Raw genomic sequence first — 20,344 nt, forward strand, 5'->3', positions numbered from 1 at the left:
TATTATGATTTTATTTGACCCTTTTATTAACCCCTCTCCTCTTAAAACCCTCCATTTTCCCAAGGCGGTGGAGGAGGAGGAGGCAGGCGGACAGAGCCCAGCCAGTGAAGACAGGCATGCAGAGGTGAGGTAGGCCTGTGCTGGCCGGCCTGGAGCTCCTCTGCACTGGCAGGGCCAAGAGTGTGGCGGTAGCTTCCTCCTGCTCTCAAGCTGAGAACATTCCACAGCTACTCTTAAGCTCTCCTTCCTCACGTGCAGCTCGAGCTGTGTCCAAATGCCCAGCAACGGCTTTCCGTTTAAGTACACGTTTGTTGTGGAGTTAATTGTAACCATCATCGAATTTAAATTTATAGGAATTTTTTTTGGCTGCACCGCCCTCCTGCCAGATGTCTCCGTCTGTCACAATTAAATGTGTAGGGTTGACGGTGGGACTTTAGTGGTTTTTTTCTCCATGAGAAGACTGTATTGGAATTTTTATATACAGTTTTTAAGGAGGGGAGAGGAAGAAACCAGCCCCCTCCTCCTTCTCTCCGAAGCCCCTGAGGGTGGGAAGGTGGGGCCTGGCCACTTCCCCTCTGGGCACAAATGGCCAGGCTCTGCCAGACACAACAAGACGCCTAGGCTGGGGCCACCCTGATGTTTATACATTGGGTGTCCCAAAGTAGAAAGCCCCAGAGATTTGTTTTGTAGGGGTTGGCATGGGGTGGGGCACTGGGGAAGGAGGTGACCTGTGGGGACAGTCGTCACACCCATCTATATTTGCTCCATTTTCTTCTGTGTAAAGATAATCATGGTCCTTTCTGTGATTTCAGTGAGGGTACTGGGTTGGTGTCTGTCCCAAATTCGCTATTTGGAGGCAGAGGTTTGGGACCAATTGTCTCATCTTTCCTCTCTCTTTCTGTTCTTGTCTTATTTAAGGAAGACTTTTTGTCTCTATGATTCTGTTGGATGAAAGGAAAAAGCATCATGACTATCAAATGAAGGTTCTGTCTTTTTTGGTGGCAGGGATCCCAGCAGTCTAGGGGTCTGAATCTCTAATTTTTAAATGTGGGTCTTGAGAGAAGATTTGCAAACTGGGGCATATATCCATCCCACAATTCCCCCCTGCGCCCACAAGCATTTGATTTTAATCAGTGTGCCTATGGGTGCAGGTGAGGAGTGCATTTGTATGCTTTTGCCTTAGTATGAGGAATAAACCTGACCACATGCACATCTAGAGCTTGTGTCTCGATCGTGTGTAACCACGGGCAGTGTTTAGTGAGTGTGGGCAGGAATACAACTGATAGTCCTCTGTGCGCTTGTGTGTGTGTGATACGTCTCTAGGTATGAAGTTAAGCCACTAGTCATGTTAGGGAGTATTAGCCTTCTGGCCATATTTCCTGTAAAAATAGGAAGGAGATAACTATATTTAAAAAGCTGTTTATAAAGCAAAATACTAACCTCCGAATGGCTCCTGATTTTGGAGAAAAATATTGAAAACCCAGAGCTACTACTTTCTCTGCAATGTGCAGCCCAGAAAAAGTCCTCAGCTCCAGAAGAGATTTCTGATAGATGAGAGGAGAGAGAGGATCATCATGAAAGAAAAACAAAGGCTTCTGTGACCTAGGCCCAAGAACCTGCCAGTCCTTGGTGACCATCTAAAAAGGGGAAAGAAAGGGGGTCCTTGGCCCCCCAAACAAACCCACTTTCAGATTCCTGGGATGTCCAACCCCCCTTGCAGGTCAGGGATACTCTGGACTCAACCTCTTGGGGTAATCCCCTCCAGCCACAGCACTGCCCAGGAACAAAAGATCCTCGTCTAGACGCTGCCATAAAGCGCCCCCCGTGCTTCTAAACCCAGTTTCATTTCGCCCTTAACGACCCAGTCTGGCCTGTATTAGAAAACGCTTCCGCCCGAAATAGTAAACAAACCTGCAGTGGAGGGTCTTGACTCTTCGAACACACCCCAGACCCCCACCTCATCACCCCCTTGCCCCACATTTTTCCTCTTTTCCTCCAGTCTTTTTCAGTTCCCAGCTCCACAACCCTCCCCCCGCCTCAGTAAATAAACCCGAGGCCGAGTTCAAAGTTTCCCGGAGCTAAGGAGGAATGTTGGTTGTAAAAATCCAAGTTTATAGCACACGTGGGAGTTTACAAGGGTATTAAGTGGTGTGGGCTGAGAGAGCACTCTGGGCCCCACCCCCTCCCATTATGGGCTTTGGGGGTACAGGGGGAATCAGGGGCACTTGAAAGGAGAGATCGGTTGGGGGACAGTCTTGGGATTGGGATTTCTTCTTCACTCAGACCCTTAGGTTGCTGGGCAATGGTGATGCCAGGGCCCCTTGGAAGAAGGCTCAAAACCCCCACCGAAAATATCTGAGAGAAAGTCCACAGGTTCTAGGTGCCCCAGATGGGGAGGTGGGGGACCCCTGTCTTGGGGGAAGTGAAAAAGGTGCAGACCAGGTGTTTGAATGATAAACAGAGTTAGGGGATACATGGAGCCACTTCTCAACTAGAGGGGGAGAAACTATCTTGGGCTAATTTCTCGAGTGGGCTTAAGGCAAAGAGGGCTTTTCTCACCAGGGCAAAGAACTTTGAACTTCAAGGGAGTCAAGGGCACCACCCCTTCCTTCTCCCCGCCCCTCTCAGGAATCTGTAGGGCAATTGTTTCTGGGCCAATATTCCCTGAAGGGGGCAGCCACTGGAGTTTTCTGGTGCCCCAGGGCTGGATAATGCTGTTTGCTAACTCCTCCCTGCACAGAGCCCGCCAGAACCTTGTGCACGCGACTACACTCTTTATTATTCATATAAACCTTTGGAAAAGGCAACGCCCGGGAAGTTTTTATAACTTTGCTTGGCATAAAAATTTTACAAGATTCCCCCTCCCTTTAAAAAAAAAAAAACTTAAAGTTTTGGTCTTGCCATAGGATGAAATCTCAGGTCTTTGGGAGGGAGGAAAGGGGCTCCTGGGTATGAGGTTGAGAGGGAGTGTTTAGAGCTGCCTCTTTTTGCCTAAGGCAAAAAGGTTTGATGGTCTGGGTCTATCCTTCTCGAGGCCCACCTTTGACCCAGCTTTGGGGGCTGCCAGCCAACAGAGGCTCCAGGCCTCCCAGACAGTCCTGTCTAATCTGCTCTTGAGACACACCTATACAGACCCCCAAAGTTTAGACAATGTCAGCATGATAAGACCTTCCCCCATCACACTTGGTCTCCTGTAAGCACTGTTTCTCTCTCTCTCCACACACACACACACACACACACACACACACATACACACACACACACATGCACACACACAAACACAGCCCTGCACACTCTACCCCCAACCCACTGCACAAAGCTGAGACCCATAACCTTGACTCAGATTTCTGATTTGGGAGGGTCTCCGCACACAGTCTCACATCCCTGCTGCCTGTGAAGTCAACAATGGGTTTGAAGAAAGAATCAAAATGCCAAGAAACTCCTGCCCAGAGGTTGCAGAGGTTGCAGAACTAAAGGGGACAGAGGGCCAGCAGGGCTGCAGTCCAGGGACCCAGAGAACAAAGGCACTCATGGGGGGACGTGCGTGGCCTTGAGCTGTCAAACCCACGGATGACCCATTGGACCTGCCCCCCACCTGGGACTGGCAGAACCTCACTCCTTCATTTCCCCTGACTCCAGCCTTGGGAGCATCAATAGAGCTCAATTTTGGGTCATTTTAATGTTTAGCTCTGGAGGACAGGACAAAGATGGAATGACTTTGCCAGAGGTAAGCCTGGTAGACAAGGCTCCTTTGCGGCAACGGAAGTGAATATACATGACCCCTGGATTCCTGGCACTTCAAAGAGCCGTCATCATGAGTGGGGATGTGCCCCGGAGCCGATTTTCCTTCCCTGTAATGGCAACGGCTGAGGCCTGGCGGCCGCCGCTCACACCCCTACACTTCTCCTTGTGAGGAGCCTGGCTAAAGCTGAAGGCGGGAGAAGGTCAACTCCAAGCCTTAGCAGCCCGGTTGGTGAGGCATGCGACTTAGCCTGGCGCATTCCCCCTCACTAAGACCAGCACAACCGAGAAAAATAGCAGAGGCTAGGACAGAAAGTCAAGCGGAAGGAAAGAATTGAAGAGGAAAAAAAAAGCAAATAATAAATTTGGTAATAGAGAAAGAAAGAAGGAAAAGAGGAATTGGGGAAATAAGGAAGACAACGAATTAAGAAATAAAGAGAAAGGATCGGAAAAAGAAGGAAAATGAATTGCAGGAAAAAAAGGAAAGAACGAAAAATAGAGAAAGAAGCAAATAGAGAAAAAGGAGGAGGAAGAAACAAGAAGGAGGGAAGGAAAGAGAGAACAGAGGAAGAAAAGAAGAAAGGAAAGAAAGAAGGAAAGACAAACAGATCTTTGTAAAGGAATTTAGCCGGTTAAGGAGACTCGGGTTTTTCTCCGGAGCAAGCCAGCCCAACCACAGCCCGACTCTGTCTGGAAACCTGACCTCCTTGAGTAACTTACAAGCAAACCATTAGAGTGGGGAGCAGGGCCTTCCCCCCAAGATATCCTCTCATCTGTGCCCTCCTCCCAAAGCTTCTCTCCGAGGTGTCTGCGGTCCGGTTTCAATTCAAGAGGCAAAGTTAAATAACTGAACGGCTGCGGCAGGACCAGGAAGCAGTCAGGCTGGCACGGCTTACCAGACTTCAGGATTCAGGGATCTCAGGGAGCACTTTGGGTAAAAGTGAATATCTGTGGCTGTGTACACACAATTAAATGCAAGTTAGACATGTGTATAGATGCTAAACTCCACAGCATCTGGGTACAAGTGTATACATTCCGCTGGCCGCTGGCCGGGCTGCCAGGGTGGCTGCGAGGTCCGGATTAGACCTGAGGCCCCCTAAGCTTCCTCAGCCTCCTACCTCCCTCTCATACCTGTTCAAAAATCTTTTGGGGGGCCTCTGAGCATTTCGCATTTTGCCTGGAATTTCTCTGCTTCCAATTGAGCTCAGGCAGAGCGTTGAATGAAGCTAATGAAGAAGAAAAGCAAATCTTTCCTTCAAGTTTTGGGAAGAGAAGGATTTATCTTGGTCTCCAAAACAAGAGGAAAAAACCTGCAATCACTGGTGTGATTTTGTTTTCCATTTCGCTTGAAGAGATTTCAGTACACACACTTTATTTTTATTTTATTTTATTATTCTATCCCAAAGGGAGAGGCACTCTTCCTTTTTCAGTTCATCTTCAGAATTTCCCAGACGACTTTCTTAACCTCTTGGGGAAACTCCGATAATTTTTGTTGGAGAAATCAGGATGCGTCTGGGGTGCTTCGAGGGCTACAGCCAGGAAAGCAGCGAAGTTCCTTTCTGTTTGTTGAGCACTATATTTTCCTTCTGCTTTGGCACGGGGACCCCTAGCGCCCCAGCCGTTGGCCTGCCCTGTGGAACCCGCTGGATCCTCCTGGAGTATTCGAGGAGTTCCCGAACCCTCCTCCTCTCCCTTGCTCACAGCCCCACAGGCGGAAGGAGGCCCAGCTAGGGCCCTGCTGCCCCACCAGGGTCTGGGTACCTCGGGAAGGGCTCTGGGGTGGATGGGATTTGTCAAGACATATGTATGCACAGCCTGAGCCCCTCTCTGCCTGCAGACTCTGGATTTTCATTTCCCCAAGTTGAGGTAAGAAGGGGGAGCCCCAGAGACTTAGGGTAAGCGGAGGTTTCTCCGTACTCCAGAAAGTTGAAGAAATGGATTAATAAGAGTCGGTATGGGGGTGATTCTAGCAACACAGACTTCCCCCAGATCCCAATCCAGTGGCCAAGGGCGAAGGCTGGAGGGTCTTGGCCCTGTGGGGCAGGGCAGTGGGCGCCTGGCAGCGGCGGCAGGCGGGGTGGCTGTGGCGGCCCGCTTGCCTTTGAACGCCAGGCCCGGACAATAGGACTGAAACGGCCTTTGCTCGTGGCCTCGGGAAAGACCGAGCCCAAGGGGGCAGGGCTAGGACCCAGACCCGCACAAATGCTCCCCTGGCCCAGTCCTCATGCTCACTTCTTCCTTCCTTTTACCTCCACTGAGGCAGAATCCCAAAGTCTGCAAAAACCCAACAAGTTATTCAAGTCTGCGTCCGAGTCGGCTGCTGTTTAACAGCGCCGGGTTTTCGTTTATCTTGCGTAATTAGAGGCAAACATTTTTCCCACCGGGGGTCCCACTTAGGCTGATGAATTTGATTTCTTTTTTCATTAATGGGCCGTGTTTATCATACTTGTAATTATTTCAACTTTAAACACTATTCCTTCTTGTGAGGAGGTGGGAGTCGAGGCGGGAGGTTCCTTCTCCCCGGGGTATTATTTTCATTAGTAGTGGCAAGGATTCTGAAGCGACTCCATCCCCTCACCATGGCTGAGGTGAGAGGTGGGCTTGGGATCTGGGGTCAGGCTTCTAGGGGACCTGAGGCCCAGTGACTCCACTCCATTCCTGCTGGTTCCCTAGGTTCCGCCTTGGGGGCTTGTCTCAAAGTTTATCTCTTCCACCCTCCTCTGCTGACTTCCCCAACTCCCTCCCAAGCTGGGCTCAAACCTGTCCCCTGCAAAGTTCTTCCCTCCAAACCTTCCACGGATCCCAGCCTGGCCTGGGCAAAGGCTGTGGTAGTGCCGTCCCAGACCCCAGCTACTAACACCTAGAGAAAAATCAGGAAAAGCTGAGGTGACCAAGGGGTACCTGGCTGTGGAGGAAATGGCCCAGCAGACTCCAAAACCGGGATGGGGGGGAAGCAATGGCGGGACTGGGACACTAAACTCCAGGGACAAGCACACCAGGCAGGAAAATAAAGGAGATGTGAAAGAGGGGGGAGGGAACCCCCCAAAGCCATATAATTCTCAATTGCTTTGGTCTTTAATTTCATCGTCCCATAAATGAGGAGATATCAGTTCCCATACTAAATTTTTATCCCCGGCTGATAAATATGACGGGAAATTTTCGTTGGGTCCTCGTAAAAGGGAACGGTTTCGATCAAACTGGTGGGGAAAGACTTATGCAGATAATACAAACAGAGTGGCCATAAAGTCTCGGCCGTTTCCCGCGGGATGGGCGGTGGGACAAATGGCTCCCTGGATTGACTGCTGCCCAGGCTGTCCCAAGTCTCGTCTGGGGCCTAAACAGCCTAACCTTGCCCTGGACAACCCCCATGCTGAGGCCACGGCTACCCCTGCAAATGAAAACACAAAACCATTTCAAATCTCCCCTGGCCGGCCCTGCAAGCAAGTCACATACTCCACATTTCCTTCCAGTTTTCCGGAGGTTCAGAAACCCTTGCGCCTTCGCTCGCCGCCCTTGGATGGGGGAACTCGGCGGATTTCTTTCCGCAGTCTTCTAGCCGCGCCGGCTCGGGCCTCCCTGGAAGCGATCTAGCCTCCTCACTCCTCCTCGCCGGGGCGCTCGGGCTTCAGTGCGCTCCCCGCCAGCATCCAGCCCCTCAGAAAGTCGAAACCGGAGGCTCTATCCAGGGAAAAATGCGGGGCCACCGGAAAGACAAGTTTTTCTCCGGATTCCGTTTCCTGAGGAAGGGGTGGAGAGTTTAGTTCGCTTTGGAAGAAAGGCGATGGAGAAACGGAAAGAACTATTTGGAACATACGTTTCCCTTTATTTCTTCCCCTTATTAAAAAACAACAAAAATAGACCGGTCTTTCTTCTTTCAAAAATGCTCCCAGCCCATTCTCTCTGTACACACTTCTCTGGGTCGGATTTTGTCGCGTTTTGTGTCCTAGTTTCCCGTGTGATACGTGACTCCTCCAAACTGGCCGAGGCTCCGCCGGTTCCCTCTTTCTCTCCAGGAATCTTCCCTGTTTTAGTGGGGGCAAGGTCAAGCGGAAAGCGAGGGCCGCCAGGGCCTGGAGCAAAGCAGCAGAACCGGCTCCCAGGCCAAAGCCTTGAGATAGTGACCCAAGAGCCGTCCACCCCTCCAGGCCCAGGCCGCAGCTCCGGGATCAGGGAGCCGGTGCCTCTGGTCGCCGGCTTCCTCCTCGCCCTACCCCTACATCCACTCGGAACCTTCTTTCCTGAGCAGCCCTGAAGTGACCGTGACCGCCTCCCTGACTTACCCCAGAGACTGGAGAGTCCCCCGTCCACCCCACAGGGAACCTGCAACTCAACCAGCCTCCAGCACCCGAGGTCCCCAAGCTCCCAGCCTCAAGGGCCAAGCCGGAGGAACGCGGAGGCAGGAGAGCAGAAACTTTAGTCCCGTCTGGGATTCCTTAACTTTTTTCCCCTTTTCTGTCAGACCTCCCCCCACCAAAAAAACCCCAGAAACCCTCACCCGGCTCCCACCCCAAGGGAAGAAGCGAGGGCAGGCTCCGAAGAGATGAAAAGGGGAGATGAAGAAAGGGGTATAAGTACCTGAATCGTGTCTTGACCTTTTAATTTGAATTTGACTGTTTTGAGCCCTGGGTTGCCTTGCTCTCCCTCTCTCCCGCATTTCACCCCCTCTCCGACCCCCACTCGCCAGGAGTTACAGACTGGTTCCCGGGTAAACAAACCCCACTCTCCCCAGAACCCCCCCATCCCCTTCCACCCCACTACGGCCCCTGCCGCCCGGGGGTCGCTTCCTTTGTTCGCAGGCAAGGGCTCCGGTGCCCCTACCCCGAGGCAGCTGCTAGGTGGCGCTGTTACTCCACGATGCGCGCTCCGCCTGCCGACAACTTGACCCCGCTGACGTCACGGCCGTCTGAATCATCAAGGCCATTTTCAAATCCCATTGGTCTAGCCGTCACATGGTGAGGACCGAATGCGCGGATAATTATGGAGCTGATATTTCCCCCCCTCCCCTTCTTTTTCCTCCCTCCCCTGTAACCGCGCCCCCCCTCCCGGATGGGGGAAAAAAAAAAAGATGTCAGCTCCTCCGCTGTAGTATTGCTCCTTAAAAACCCCTCTCTCTGAAAATGACATGCCCTCGCAATGTAACTCCGAACTCGTACCCGGAGCCCTTGGCTGCGCCGGGCGGAGGAGAGCGCTATAGCCGGAGCGCAGGCATGTATATGCAATCTGGGAGTGACTTCAACTGCGGGGTGATGAGGGGCTGCGGGCTCGCCCCCTCGCTCTCCAAGAGGGACGAGGGCGGCAGCCCCAACCTCGCCCTCAACACCTATCCGTCCTACCTCTCGCAGCTGGACTCCTGGGGCGACCCCAAAGCCGCCTATCGCCTGGAACAACCTGTTGGCAGGCCGCTGTCCTCCTGCTCCTACCCACCTAGTGTCAAGGAGGAGAATGTCTGCTGCATGTACAGCGCAGAGAAGCGGGCGAAAAGTGGCCCTGAGGCAGCTCTCTACTCCCACCCCCTGCCGGAGTCCTGCCTCGGGGAGCACGAGGTGCCCGTGCCCAGCTACTACCGCGCCAGCCCGAGCTACTCGGCGCTGGACAAGACGCCCCACTGTGCCGGGGCCAACGACTTCGAAGCCCCTTTTGAGCAGCGGGCCAGTCTCAACCCGCGCGCCGAACATCTGGAGTCGCCTCAGCTCGGGGGTAAAGTGAGTTTCCCAGAGACCCCCAAGTCCGACAGCCAGACCCCCAGCCCCAATGAGATCAAGACGGAGCAGAGCCTGGCGGGCCCAAAAGGTAGCCCCTCGGAGAGCGAAAAGGAGCGGGCCAAGACCGCCGACTCCAGCCCAGACACCTCGGATAACGAAGCGAAAGGTAAGGCCGCCTGGGCCGCGGGCCGGCTGGGACGCTCGGGTACTTGTCTTCGTGGCCAGGGCGGGGGGCAGGGGAGAGGATTGGGCCGAGGAGGCCCCGAACCGTCTTGGGAATGCGGCCCCGGCTTGTGACTAGTGTTTGCTGAGCTCCAGGCTGGTGGCGCGTCATTTAGCTGGGGAAGGTAAGCGGCGACTTGGAGGTGCCTGGCCGGCCCGGCCGTGGGTGCTAAGGCGGGGGCGGTGCGCACCGCTGGCAGCCTGCAGGCGCGGTGTGCTGCCCAGGACGGGTGACCGAGGGCGCGTGCTGGCTTTGGTTTGCTTTCTCAATGCTGGTGTCCTGGGGATCTAATGTGCCCCCCATCCCGCCCCCTCTTCAGGTCAGAGGCTTGCAAAAAGCTTAAAATGGCGATCTTGGGCCAGGGACTAGGGAAGGCTTGGGAGATGGGGGATTTCTCTTTACTGCGTTTTCCCAGTTGAAAATTGTTTTCTGTGAAACGCGATTTGTTGTTTGTGGGTCTGATTTGTGCGTGCGGTTTGGGCTCCTTTGGTTTTTGGCTCGGCTAGGAGCCTTGGGCAGCGGGGCTGGGGCCGGAAGAGGTGGAGGTGAAGGGCTGCCCGCCACGCCACGTCCCTCCCTCCTCCAGATGCCTGGCTTGGGGATGGCGTTGGAACAGGGCATTTGGAATGTTGTTTTTTGTTTCCTCTTTTAAATTTTTTCTTTTCTCTCTTTTTTTTAGTTAAATTTCACTTTTTTTTATTGGTTTCCAAAAGCAGCTTTACAAATGAGTGGTTGGGAAATTTCTGTGTGCGTGGCAAGAGGTTTTCTCCTGAAAGAGAATGTTGCTTTGGTTCGATTTCATTGTGATTTTGGTTAGAGAGAGAAAGCCTAGCCAGAGTTCAAGCTCAGGGTTCAAGATTCATTTCTGCTGTAGCAACTGAAGGCCTCAGGACCTTTCTCTGATACCTGGGGAAAGAATGTGGAGGAAACAGGAGCATGGGAGGGAGGCTGAGAGGAACGACTTTTCCTGAAAAGTTGGAGCAAAAAGCACCAGAAAAGGAAAAGGCCCAACGGGGAGGAATAAACCTGCTCCCCACGACATTGGCTACTGGCCACAGTACATAAGAGGGGCTCATTGGGTGTAGAGGCAGATGAAATATTGAGAGCGGAGCAGGTTGGGGTGGCCTGGACCTTCTGGTGCTTTGTATATGGATGCGACGCACACGCATGCCTGACGGCGACCTGTGTCACACACACACCCATCTTGCATGCTTCTCACACACTCACGCATGCCCGCTCACACATGCACAGGCAGTCTTTTGGCGGGCAAGGGCAGAGCCTAATTCTCTTGGATCTGCTCTCCAAAGGTGGCCTTGACAAATCAGCCAGTAAAGATACTGACCAGAAGATGAGCACGGTGTGTTCTCGAAGATGAGGGGGAGAGTAAGGTGTCCACACCCATTAGCCTTCCCTGTGGCACATGTGCAATGTGAAGGTTTAATTTTATACCCTCTCTACAGACCCTGAGCTTGGTTGGGGAGCATATTTAGGATAGGAAAAGCTGAGTTCTAGCCCCACCAAAAGCAAAGTCAAGGTTAACAAGTTCACCTCTTAACTCGACCTGCACCCATTCTGGTAGGCTTCCCTTTCTCTCCTGCTGTCCCCACAACAATCTGAGTGAGCCCTCCCATCCCAACTAATCCCCCTTAGCCTATCCTTTGCCCTTCTTACCCCTCCCTTAATTTTTGTTGTCCCCACCAGCAGAGGCAAGAGAGCTTTCTGCTAAACTTCCCCATTTACAATTTCTGCCCTCTCCCCCCCAAATCCAACAACTCCAATAAGAGAATAAACAAGGCACAGCTAGATGTGGAGAGCCTGTAAACAATTTAGCAGGAAGCTGCAGGTGCAGTGGTATGAGAATAATTAAGAACATTCAGATTTTTTAGGCTGCAACTTCAAGTTTGCTTTTTTTTTTTTTTTTTTTGGTGTTTCTTAGTTCCCTTAGGGCCCTCACTCCACCCCACCCCCATCAAGATAAGATCAGGAACTTGGTAGCTTCATTTGGCATAGAAAGGAGAGAGAGAGAGAGAGAGAGAGAGAGCTCAGAACCATCAACAGAGTCCTTTTCTAGGTTCCCCCTCAGGTCTTTGGACTCTATGATTTTCCCTAAAGAGATGGCTAAGTTCCCTTCTGCTGCTTAAGGAGCAAGGCTGGTCCATTTCAGCAAGAATGTGCGCCATGGAGAGAAGCTGTCAATAAGATATGGGAAATACACACCATACTACAGTATTTCCTTATAGAAGTAGACACGTGTATATATCTATGTGTATGTGTACATACGTATAGGTGTGTATATATCTGGCACACACAGCTACATATACACAGACTGGGCAGGAGATTTTTAGGCGGCTACATTTCCTCAGGATATCTCTCTCCCTTGACCTTAGGTTACCTGTCGGAGACCCCTTAGCATTCCCCAGAGCTGTTGCCCCTGACCTCTGCTGCTCCCACAAGCTCCCCTGCCTCAGCTACCCACAGCTGGGAGAAATGACCAGGGGAGAAAGAGATGACAACCGGGGAGATCTAATGGGGCAGAGTCACTCTGTGGCAACTCAGGTGGGAGTAAGAGCTGGGAGCCTGGTGCAGGGATAGCTGCAATGGCCTCTGGCCACAGCGGCTGGGACAAAGTCCCTCCACTGAGTTGAAAGGGGTCAAAGCTCTCTAGGAATTGCTCTGGGCTGTGGGTGGACTCTGTACTCTGGTTTGGGCCCTGGAAAATACTTTTCCATCTGGCTGGATTTTTCCAGAGCTTGAATGGAACAGAGTGAAGGGAGGGCCTGGCAAGGTTTAGGGTACTCCTCCAGGAAAGTAAGATAGGGAAAAGTGAGAGTGCTCAGGATCTGATAGGTTAAGGTGGACTTGGGTAATTTAAATTTAATAAAAGTTTGGAGACAGGAACCTCCTCCCTTTCTCCCCTATAAGTTTAAATCCTAAAAAAATTTTAAGAACCCTGAACTCAAGAGGACCCCACCAGGCAGGCCCATGGGGCAAGAGCAGTTCCCCTGTGCTCCCTCAGCCACCCCACAGCAGGCTGGCAAAGGCTGCGGCACTGAGAGGGTTTGCGTCTTCGAGGGATACTTATGTAAATAATGTTATTTTTAACAGAGGAGATAAAGGCAGAAAACACCACAGGAAATTGGCTGACAGCAAAGAGCGGAAGGAAGAAGAGGTGCCCCTATACTAAACACCAGACGCTGGAATTGGAGAAAGAATTTCTGTTCAATATGTATTTGACGCGAGAGCGCCGCCTGGAGATTAGCAAGACCATTAACCTTACAGACAGACAAGTCAAAATCTGGTTTCAAAATCGCAGAATGAAACTCAAGAAAATGAACCGAGAGAATCGGATCCGGGAACTGACCTCCAATTTTAATTTCACCTGAGTGTGCGGTCTCCCCTCCTCCCTCCCCCCTCCTTCCTTTCCCCGCCCCTCCTCCCTTTGTGCCTGGTGATATTTTTTTTCCTGCCTGAGTATAAATGCAACGCGCCTGCAAAAAAGGCAAAGACCTCAGACTCTCCTTCCAAGGGACCTATGGTTCGTGCTGCGAAGATGCTTCCACCTGAAGCATGAGAAAGGGGTGCTGGGGCATTGGGTCCGGCGTGTGCCCTCGTATGTGGGGGTGGGAGTGTGATCGGTGTGTGTGTCGGCCCCTCGCTCACCCACGCGCTCACACACAGCATTCTGTTCTCCATGCAAAGTTAAGATCGAATCCACCCGCTTGTAGGGGAAAAAAGGAAAAAATCAACCAGAGAGGGTCTGTAATCTCGCAGAGCACAGTCAGAATCACTCCTTCCTTGCTGCATTTCCTCCTTAGAATAATAGACGTTTTGGAAAGTTCAGCTAGTGTTTGTGTGTTTGTCGTAGCACCCAGCGCCTCCACCAAACCCTCTCGGTGTCCTTACCTCCCAGTCGCTCTGAGAATCTGCTTGAAGTCTCGTATTTGTACTGCTTTCTGCTTTTCTCCCACCCCTCCCAGCACCCCCACATCCCTATCCACTAACATCTCAGAAATTCCATCCAGAGGAACAAAAAAATTAAAAATAGAACATAGCAAAGCAAAGGATGCCCCCCCCTCAATATTGCCCTGTCTCTGTCTGCGAGTTGTGTTATTTAAAGATATTCTGTATGTTGTAACTTTTGCATGTAGCTTCCTTAATGGAGAAAAAAATCCTAATAAATTTCCAGAATCGTAATCTTCAAATGGGTGGTTTTTTTGTTTTTAGTGTCTTTTAGCAATACCCCCCTCCCCCAAAGAGGCTGAGTGTGTGGATGTGTGTGTTTTGTGTTTGACTCATCTCCTAGAGCCTTTCTAGAACGTCTCGTGGCGGGTTTAATGTAAGTGAGAGACCATAACGTTGATTTAAATATTATCCAGGTGACCACAATAAGTCAAGGTCATAAAACAGTAATGTCAGGACGGTCTTGGTGCGCGCGAGAGGTGGATTTTATGATCTGCAAATATAATGTGGTGCTGCAGTAAAAGATGCATTTAAAGGTGACTGGAGGAGGGAAAGAGGCAGAGAGCAAACTGCAATCTTGAGGAGCAGACGGATCTGATTGTCTGGGGTGCTGGGCTGGGCGCACCCCATTGCTGGTGGGGGGCACCCCAAGCGCCCCCACCTATCCAAGGAGAGGAATAAACTTAACCGCTGGAGGGGCATGAGGAGCTCAGCCCCCCCTCTCGACAGCAGCTAACAGAAGCGCCAGCAGGAGCAGGAGGAGGAGGCAGCGACAAGGTAAGAGAAGCGGTTTCTTGTTCTTCTCTTGGCGGCAGAGTGGGGACTAAAGGCGTCCCCAGGTGCTTGGCTTGCAGCGGGCAGAGCCTGGAGGAAGGTGTTTCGGGCATCCGTGCTTGCTGAGAGCCCAGGCTTGTCTTGTGGCTGCTGGCAGCGGAGGGCAGCAACCGTGAGCTCCCTCTCCTCCCCTCCCTGGCCCATTGCTGTGGGGTTAGGCGGTTAAAGGGGTAAATTGGTGGTATTTGGCTTCTTTATCTTCTTGGGCACTTAGGGTTGCCTTGAGGTAGACACTCCGGTTTAGGTGTTGTTCAGTCTGGTCGCCTGTTTGAGGGGGGAGGGGGTAGACAGGGTTGGAGCTTGAAGCTTAGGTTTTCCTGTTTTCTGCTGGTTTGGGCGTGAGCTCTTCCAGGCTCTTGTTCCCCACATTCCCTGGCTGTGGGGCTTTGCCAGGCAAGTGGCCTGATTGGAAGTGGCTCCAGAGCACAAGGCTGTGGTTCGGCCACCCGTATTCACTGGGAAGTCTAAATCAAGCTGAGAGAGGGAGAGGATAGGGGAAGTCTAGGAGGAAAGCGCAGGAAAGCCAGATGGACAAGACAGAGGACCAAGCTCAAGAGTGGAAGGAAGATCCAGCTTCCCTCAGGGCCAGGGCCAGATGCAGGGGAATAGCTCCACTGCGGTGCTGGGGATGGGGCGGGGATTTGGTGGCTAGCAGTCCCATTTCACCAGATCTTCCCAGAGCAATTTTTTTAGACCAGAAAGTGATGAAGGCAGTCAGACACCCTACTCACCCAGCCACCCAAAGTCTACTCTCTAGTCCTTAGGGAGGTTGTGGGGGCGGAAAGGGGGACGGGGCTGAATTTCTTCCTTCCTCAACCCCCTTCCTTTCTCCTCCGGATAGATGCAAAGCTGAATCTCCCGCCCTGCTTGCTCAGCTGATCTGTGGCTTAGGTAGTTTCATGTTGTTGGGATTGAGTTTTGAACTCGGCAACAAGAAACTGCCTGAGTTACATCAGTCGGTTTTCGTCGAGGGCCCCAACCCACCTCTCCTGCTCCTTCCCTCCCCAGTGGGACTGCCCCACAGCCCCCTCCTAGATAGGGCAAAGTGGGTGCAGACCAAGGAGGGCAAGCTGTGAGTGGGGCTGCGGGACAAGTCTGGAGAACCCTGCTCTATGCGATCCGATCTTCAGCCTGTCCCAATCCCTGAGACTGAGGGAGAGGAGTTTTTCCTGCAGCTATTGTCTCCTGGGCCCAGCTGATGGACACAGACAAAGACGGTCCAGTCAATTCCAAGGAAATTCAGGAGTTTGAGTAGAGGTGGCCCGGCGGGCCAGCTCAGTTGGGCAGCAGGGTGGGGCAGAATCATTAGGAGAGAGAAGAGCACAGAAAGAGAAGGGAGTCTCTGGAATGGTTAGCTTCTCTCACCTGCCACCTCCAAGGAAAGAATATGGCTCCAGTTGGCTGAGGCTGGAGCTTCCTTAGAAAAGTGGGGGGTGCCTGGAGGTCCCAAGAGTTGGATAACTCTAAATGCCAGCCCAGCCACTTCCCCTTCCCCTCCTATAGCTCCATCTCCAGGGGAAAGGCATATTTGGGGTGTTAGTAGGTTAGAGGAAAACCATCAAGTCCAAGTAGAATCACCCCCTACTTACACACACACCTTACTGGGAAACATCAGGCCAAAAACCTGACTCTGGTCTCTGTTTAGCTGTCTGTGGTCTGTAGGCCTTGGTCTGTGTGTCTGTGGCTGTCAGGCGCTGTGTGGAAATGTCTGGATGAACAGAGGCTGCCCGTGTGCCCACCATTATCATGTTGTTGGCTGTTGCCAGCGGGCAGAGGGGTAGAAGGAAATCTGAGCAATGTAAAACTTTGCAAAGCTTCCTGCACTCCTTTTCCTCTCTGGTTCTTCAATGTTGGCCCAGGTTGCTAGAGAGAAGGTTCTCAAAAGAGGTTTCTTTGCCTCTGGAGAAAAAAGGGGGAGGGCTCAGGGAGACTGAGGAGATACACCCCTGTTCTCAGAGATACTGGGAAAGAGAAGCCACAAGAAGGTCAGGTTCTTGGTTCTCTTACTTTGTAATTATTATGATTATTAAAACATCGTGAACTTTCAAACAGGGGAACAAAATCATGTCCCTGTAACAAAATATATAGAGTTCTGTATTAATGCAGTCATGTGCTGGGGCAGGGGAGCACGGAATATATGACCTCGGATGAGTGTAGGTCTCTGTTTCTATCTCTCTGTCTCCTCCAGGCTCTCTCAAATCCCCTGTAGATATTTATAGGCATATTCATTTATTTTTTTCCCCTCTCTTTCATACAAAGAGATTTCTTTTCACCCCCAAGAAAGCTGGAGGAGAAAATGGGAATAGAGATTTTCATCTCCCCAGTTGAATCGTCAGCCTTTCTGTCTCCCATTCCTTTGTGGGAGAAAAAAAAATTTCTTCCCTTGCAGGAAAGTACTCCAATCTCTCTATGGCTCTCAGGGAAATGGAGATGTTTCCACAGAGGCAGGCCAGCTGGTGGGAAGCAGGCAAGGGGCTCCCCTTGTTGGGAACTCCCAGCAGCCTCTGAGTCTTCAGGCTGCCCCAGGCACATAGCCAGTTGGGGTGGAGGGAGTTCCAGACACGGGTAGGGTGCTCAGGAGCACTTGGCTTGGAGACAGTGTCCCCGATGGGCCGAAATTCACCCATGAACGACTTCTGCGCTTTGGGTCCCTCTGTTCCCATTCCTATTTCAGAGCTGGTGGGCTTATGAGTGGGTGGTCCATAGAGCCAGGGGTTGGGGTATCCCCTACCCCAAATCCCAAGAAATGGAGCAAGTTCTCATAGGGCCAAGGTGAGGGCCAGTCTGGTGGTCAGAGTCCACCCCAGGGCCCTGAGGCCGTGGATCATGGCTAAGGCGATGGTAATTATTTATTCGCTTCGCTGGAAGGGAGTCTTCAGAAGGAACAGCGTGAAGAGGAGGGAAAAAATTATCTCTCTCGTCTGCGGATATTAAGATGGATTTTTATTTCTTAAAGGACCCTCCCCGCCGAGAGCGCATAAGCGTAAACTTAATATATGCTCCGCAGCCCAACTCCAGAAATCGCAATAAAAGTTAAAACCTCCCCTACTGGTTTTTTTTAATTATGATACGGGAAAGAGGAGCAGGATTTATAGAGCTGAACTCTCGGCGTGTGAGTGTTTGAGACTTGCGGGAGAAGGAGGAAAAGGCAAGAGCTCGCCAAGGAGAACCTTGGTCTCTGAGATGTCTCGCCGGCTGCGGGGGCTGAGGCTCAGCATTGCCGATCCGCTGTGGCCTCCCTGGGACCTCGCCCAGGCCCACAGCCTTGTTTAAGCTCGGAGATGCAGCCCTTCTGAAGAACAGGTGAAGGGGGTGGCGGCAGCGGGGACTGGGGGCTGTGGGTGGGAACGGCAGGGCGCAGGGCTTTGTGTGGGTCGTGCAGAAGACGAGGTTCGAAGTCCCCGGCAGGCAGGACCGCAGCCCGAGTATGGCCCGGAGGGCGGCTTGGCTAGGAGGGGTGTCCGGTAAGGGCGCGAGAGCACCGACAAGGTGGATTGTGTGTGGACTTTGGTCGTAGACAGAGCGGAGGGCTCGGGGGCTGTGGCCAGCGGCAAGGCGGGCAACCGGATGTTGAGTCTGTAGGAAGGACCTTGAGGTCTGTTGGGTGTTTGGGCTGCCGGGGGGCGGCGGCCCAGAGTGTGGAGCATGCAGTGCGCGGGGCGCGGCGGTCCGCGTGGGCGAGGCAGCAGGCCCCGCACACCTCTGCGGCTGCTGGGCTGTGTCCGGGACGTCTGAACTGAGGCCGACCAATAGTCAGAGCATGAAAAATAAATGCAGTTAAGGGTCTTTCTTTTTTTTCTTTTCCACATAAGAAGTCCTTTCTTTCTTCTCTTTCGGAGATACCTGGATTTGGTCCAGAGCAGGTTGCCCGCGGGAGGGCCCCGAGAGCGGCAGCGCGCAAGGGAGGGAGAAAGGGAGGGAGGGCGAGAAAGAGGGAGGGAGGGAAGGAGGGCGGGCGGCAGCGGCTGTGGTGGCCGGGGCTTCCCTCCCCAGGCGGGAGGCGGCTGCCCTGCATCTGTGGCCATGGGGAGCCGAGGAGCAGGTAACGAAGGCGCTTCCGAGGCGGGATTGGACCAAGCCAGAGGGACCGAGTCTTCTGGGTCTCTCTGCCTGAGGCCTTGGAGGGAGAGAAGGTAGGGAGATCGGCGCCCGCCAGGCCTGGCAAAGAGGCCTCCTCCGGGAATGTTGAACCTGTATATGATTTCAGGCTCACACTCATGTTGTGAGTCTGTCTGCCTCAGGAGATGCGGTTTGCTTGTGGGTCTGAGAAGTCTCAAACACTGGGCTGTCCTTCCAAAGGCTGGGGGAGAAATCGGGGAAATTCGTCGGAATGTGCAGTTTCATTCATTGGATTCTCTGCAACTCAGCGGGGTTGGTTAAGGCGCCCCCAAGTTGGAAGGGAGCTTTCCTCCTGTTTTCTGGATGCGGAGTCCTCTGGCTGCCTCCGCCACGGGCTGAGTTTCCGGCTCCAGGTTCGCGTGTCGCCCTGAGGTTTGAGGCCAGACAGCTTGCAGTCGGGCAGGGAGGGCGGGGGAGAGACGAGCTCTGGCCCCTTAATTGTACTTCGGGCCGGTATTGTCTCTCCTTTCGCCACCTCTGCTTCCTCAGTCTGGGCTCCAAAGTCACTGCAAATTTCCTTGCGAAACATACATCATACAAAAGATCAGGTAACAAGGCACTCAGGGCCACTGGGGCTCTGGGCAGAGCGCAGCCCTACCTCTGGGGCGGCTCCCCCTCCAGCCACTCCCCAGGCTGGAAAACCAGACTGTGTTGCGGGAGCCGGAAACAGCCCCGTTTGCTGCGGAGCTGCAGGGCGGGGGCGCAGGCGGGAATGCAGGCCGGGCAGGCCATGGCGTTGAAAGGGCCAGGTTCACAGGCCCTGGGGGCTTCATTCCTGCTGGGCTTGGGGGCCTGACTCCTGGTGTGTAGGGATCCCAGATACCCACCTGGGGTGGGGGCAGGACGCAGGTCTCCTCGCTGCAGGCCAGGAGAACTCAGTTTCTGCTTCCAGCGCAGGCCTTAGCTAGGAGGAGTTGTGTGTGGGTGTGTTTTTCCCAACAAAGAGGGATCAGGAGAGAGAAGGGGGGAAAGAAGAGGAGAACTGGGGAGGGGGCGGGGAGGGGGAGAGGGCAGCGGAGAGGTGAAATTAGCCCATTTCAGGAGGAGAAGGAAAATGAAAGCAAATGGAGCACGGCCTCCTCCGCGCAGGGCGGGTGCTGAGGAGCCGGGAGCCGACTCCCTGCCTGCCGAGGCCAGGATGGCCCGCTGGGGGTACCGGGAAAAGCCTGTTTTAAATTTAATCCGAACTTGACGGTGCGGATTGAACCGGAGGGAATTTAAATCACTAAAAGGAAGGCTGGGGCAGGGAGAGGGGATGACTCTAACCTGTCTGTCCGTCCTTCCCACTGTGCTAGCTTGGTTGTGGCGGCAGCTGCCCAGGTTTGAGGTGATGGAGTAAGACTGCCCCTCCCCCTCAGGGGGCTCTCTGGTGCCCAGTGAAATCTTTTGGGGGCGGGAGAGAGCTCTGAGAACCAGAGTGTACGCAGAGCTGCTAGCAAAAGCTGGGGCTTCCCTCCTCCCCAACAGGGCCTCCCAGCGGCCTCCAGTCCCTTGGTTTGCCCCAGCGGTGCCGCGGAAAATTGAAGGGAGTGGTGTAGGTGAGGGGGAATTGTGGAGTACGGCAGGAGATTCAGAAGTAACTAAACCCCAGGAAGATGAGACCCTCCTTCTTGGTGCCCTCATGTCCTTTGTGCCCCCACACCTACAAACCTGGATTTGAGGGAAGCCCGAAGGTCTGCTGCAGAGCCCTGACCTGCCACCCCACCTCCATATGTGCAGAATGGGGGGCTACAACCCACACGAAGCTGTGGAACCTTCGGGACCT

At 53.1% G+C, this 20,344-nt stretch overlaps 1 protein-coding gene and 2 long non-coding RNA genes across 3 annotated transcripts; 1 reads left to right on the forward strand and 2 right to left on the reverse strand.

The window, feature by feature from the left end:
* Positions 1 to 7,565: 7,565 nt before the first annotated feature.
* On the reverse strand, positions 7,566 to 9,118 carry LOC105818219. The gene is made up of 3 exons (XR_001137878.1): positions 9,075 to 9,118; positions 8,560 to 8,679; positions 7,566 to 7,763 (listed from the first exon to the last, which is right to left on the reverse strand). It is a non-coding gene; the product is annotated as an uncharacterized LOC105818219 (long non-coding RNA).
* HOXC10 (homeobox C10) lies at positions 8,742 to 13,868 on the forward strand. Its single transcript, XM_012654156.1, has 2 exons — positions 8,742 to 9,609; positions 12,772 to 13,868. The coding sequence occupies exons 1-2, from the start codon at positions 8,859 to 8,861 to the stop codon at positions 13,047 to 13,049; spliced, it is 1,029 nt and encodes a 342-aa protein (XP_012509610.1). The 5' UTR covers positions 8,742 to 8,858; the 3' UTR covers positions 13,050 to 13,868.
* A 4,920-nt stretch (positions 13,869 to 18,788) lies between these two features.
* On the reverse strand, positions 18,789 to 20,344 carry LOC105818227. The gene is made up of 3 exons (XR_001137879.1): positions 20,230 to 20,344; positions 19,407 to 19,483; positions 18,789 to 19,096 (listed from the first exon to the last, which is right to left on the reverse strand). It is a non-coding gene; the product is annotated as an uncharacterized LOC105818227 (long non-coding RNA).

The sequence above is a fragment of the Propithecus coquereli genome, unplaced genomic scaffold (assembly GCF_000956105.1).
Source record: "Propithecus coquereli isolate 6110/MARCELLA unplaced genomic scaffold, Pcoq_1.0 Scaffold111, whole genome shotgun sequence".
Lineage (NCBI taxonomy): Eukaryota > Metazoa > Chordata > Mammalia > Primates > Indriidae > Propithecus > Propithecus coquereli.

Coding starts and splice junctions, on each gene's coding strand:
- HOXC10 (XM_012654156.1), top strand. CDS start 8,859: ATGACATGCCCTCGCAATGTAACTCCGAACTCGTACCCGGAGCCCTTG. Junction 9,610..12,771: donor CTCGGATAACGAAGCGAAAG/GTAAGGCCGCCT, acceptor TATTTTTAACAG/AGGAGATAAAGGCAGAAAAC.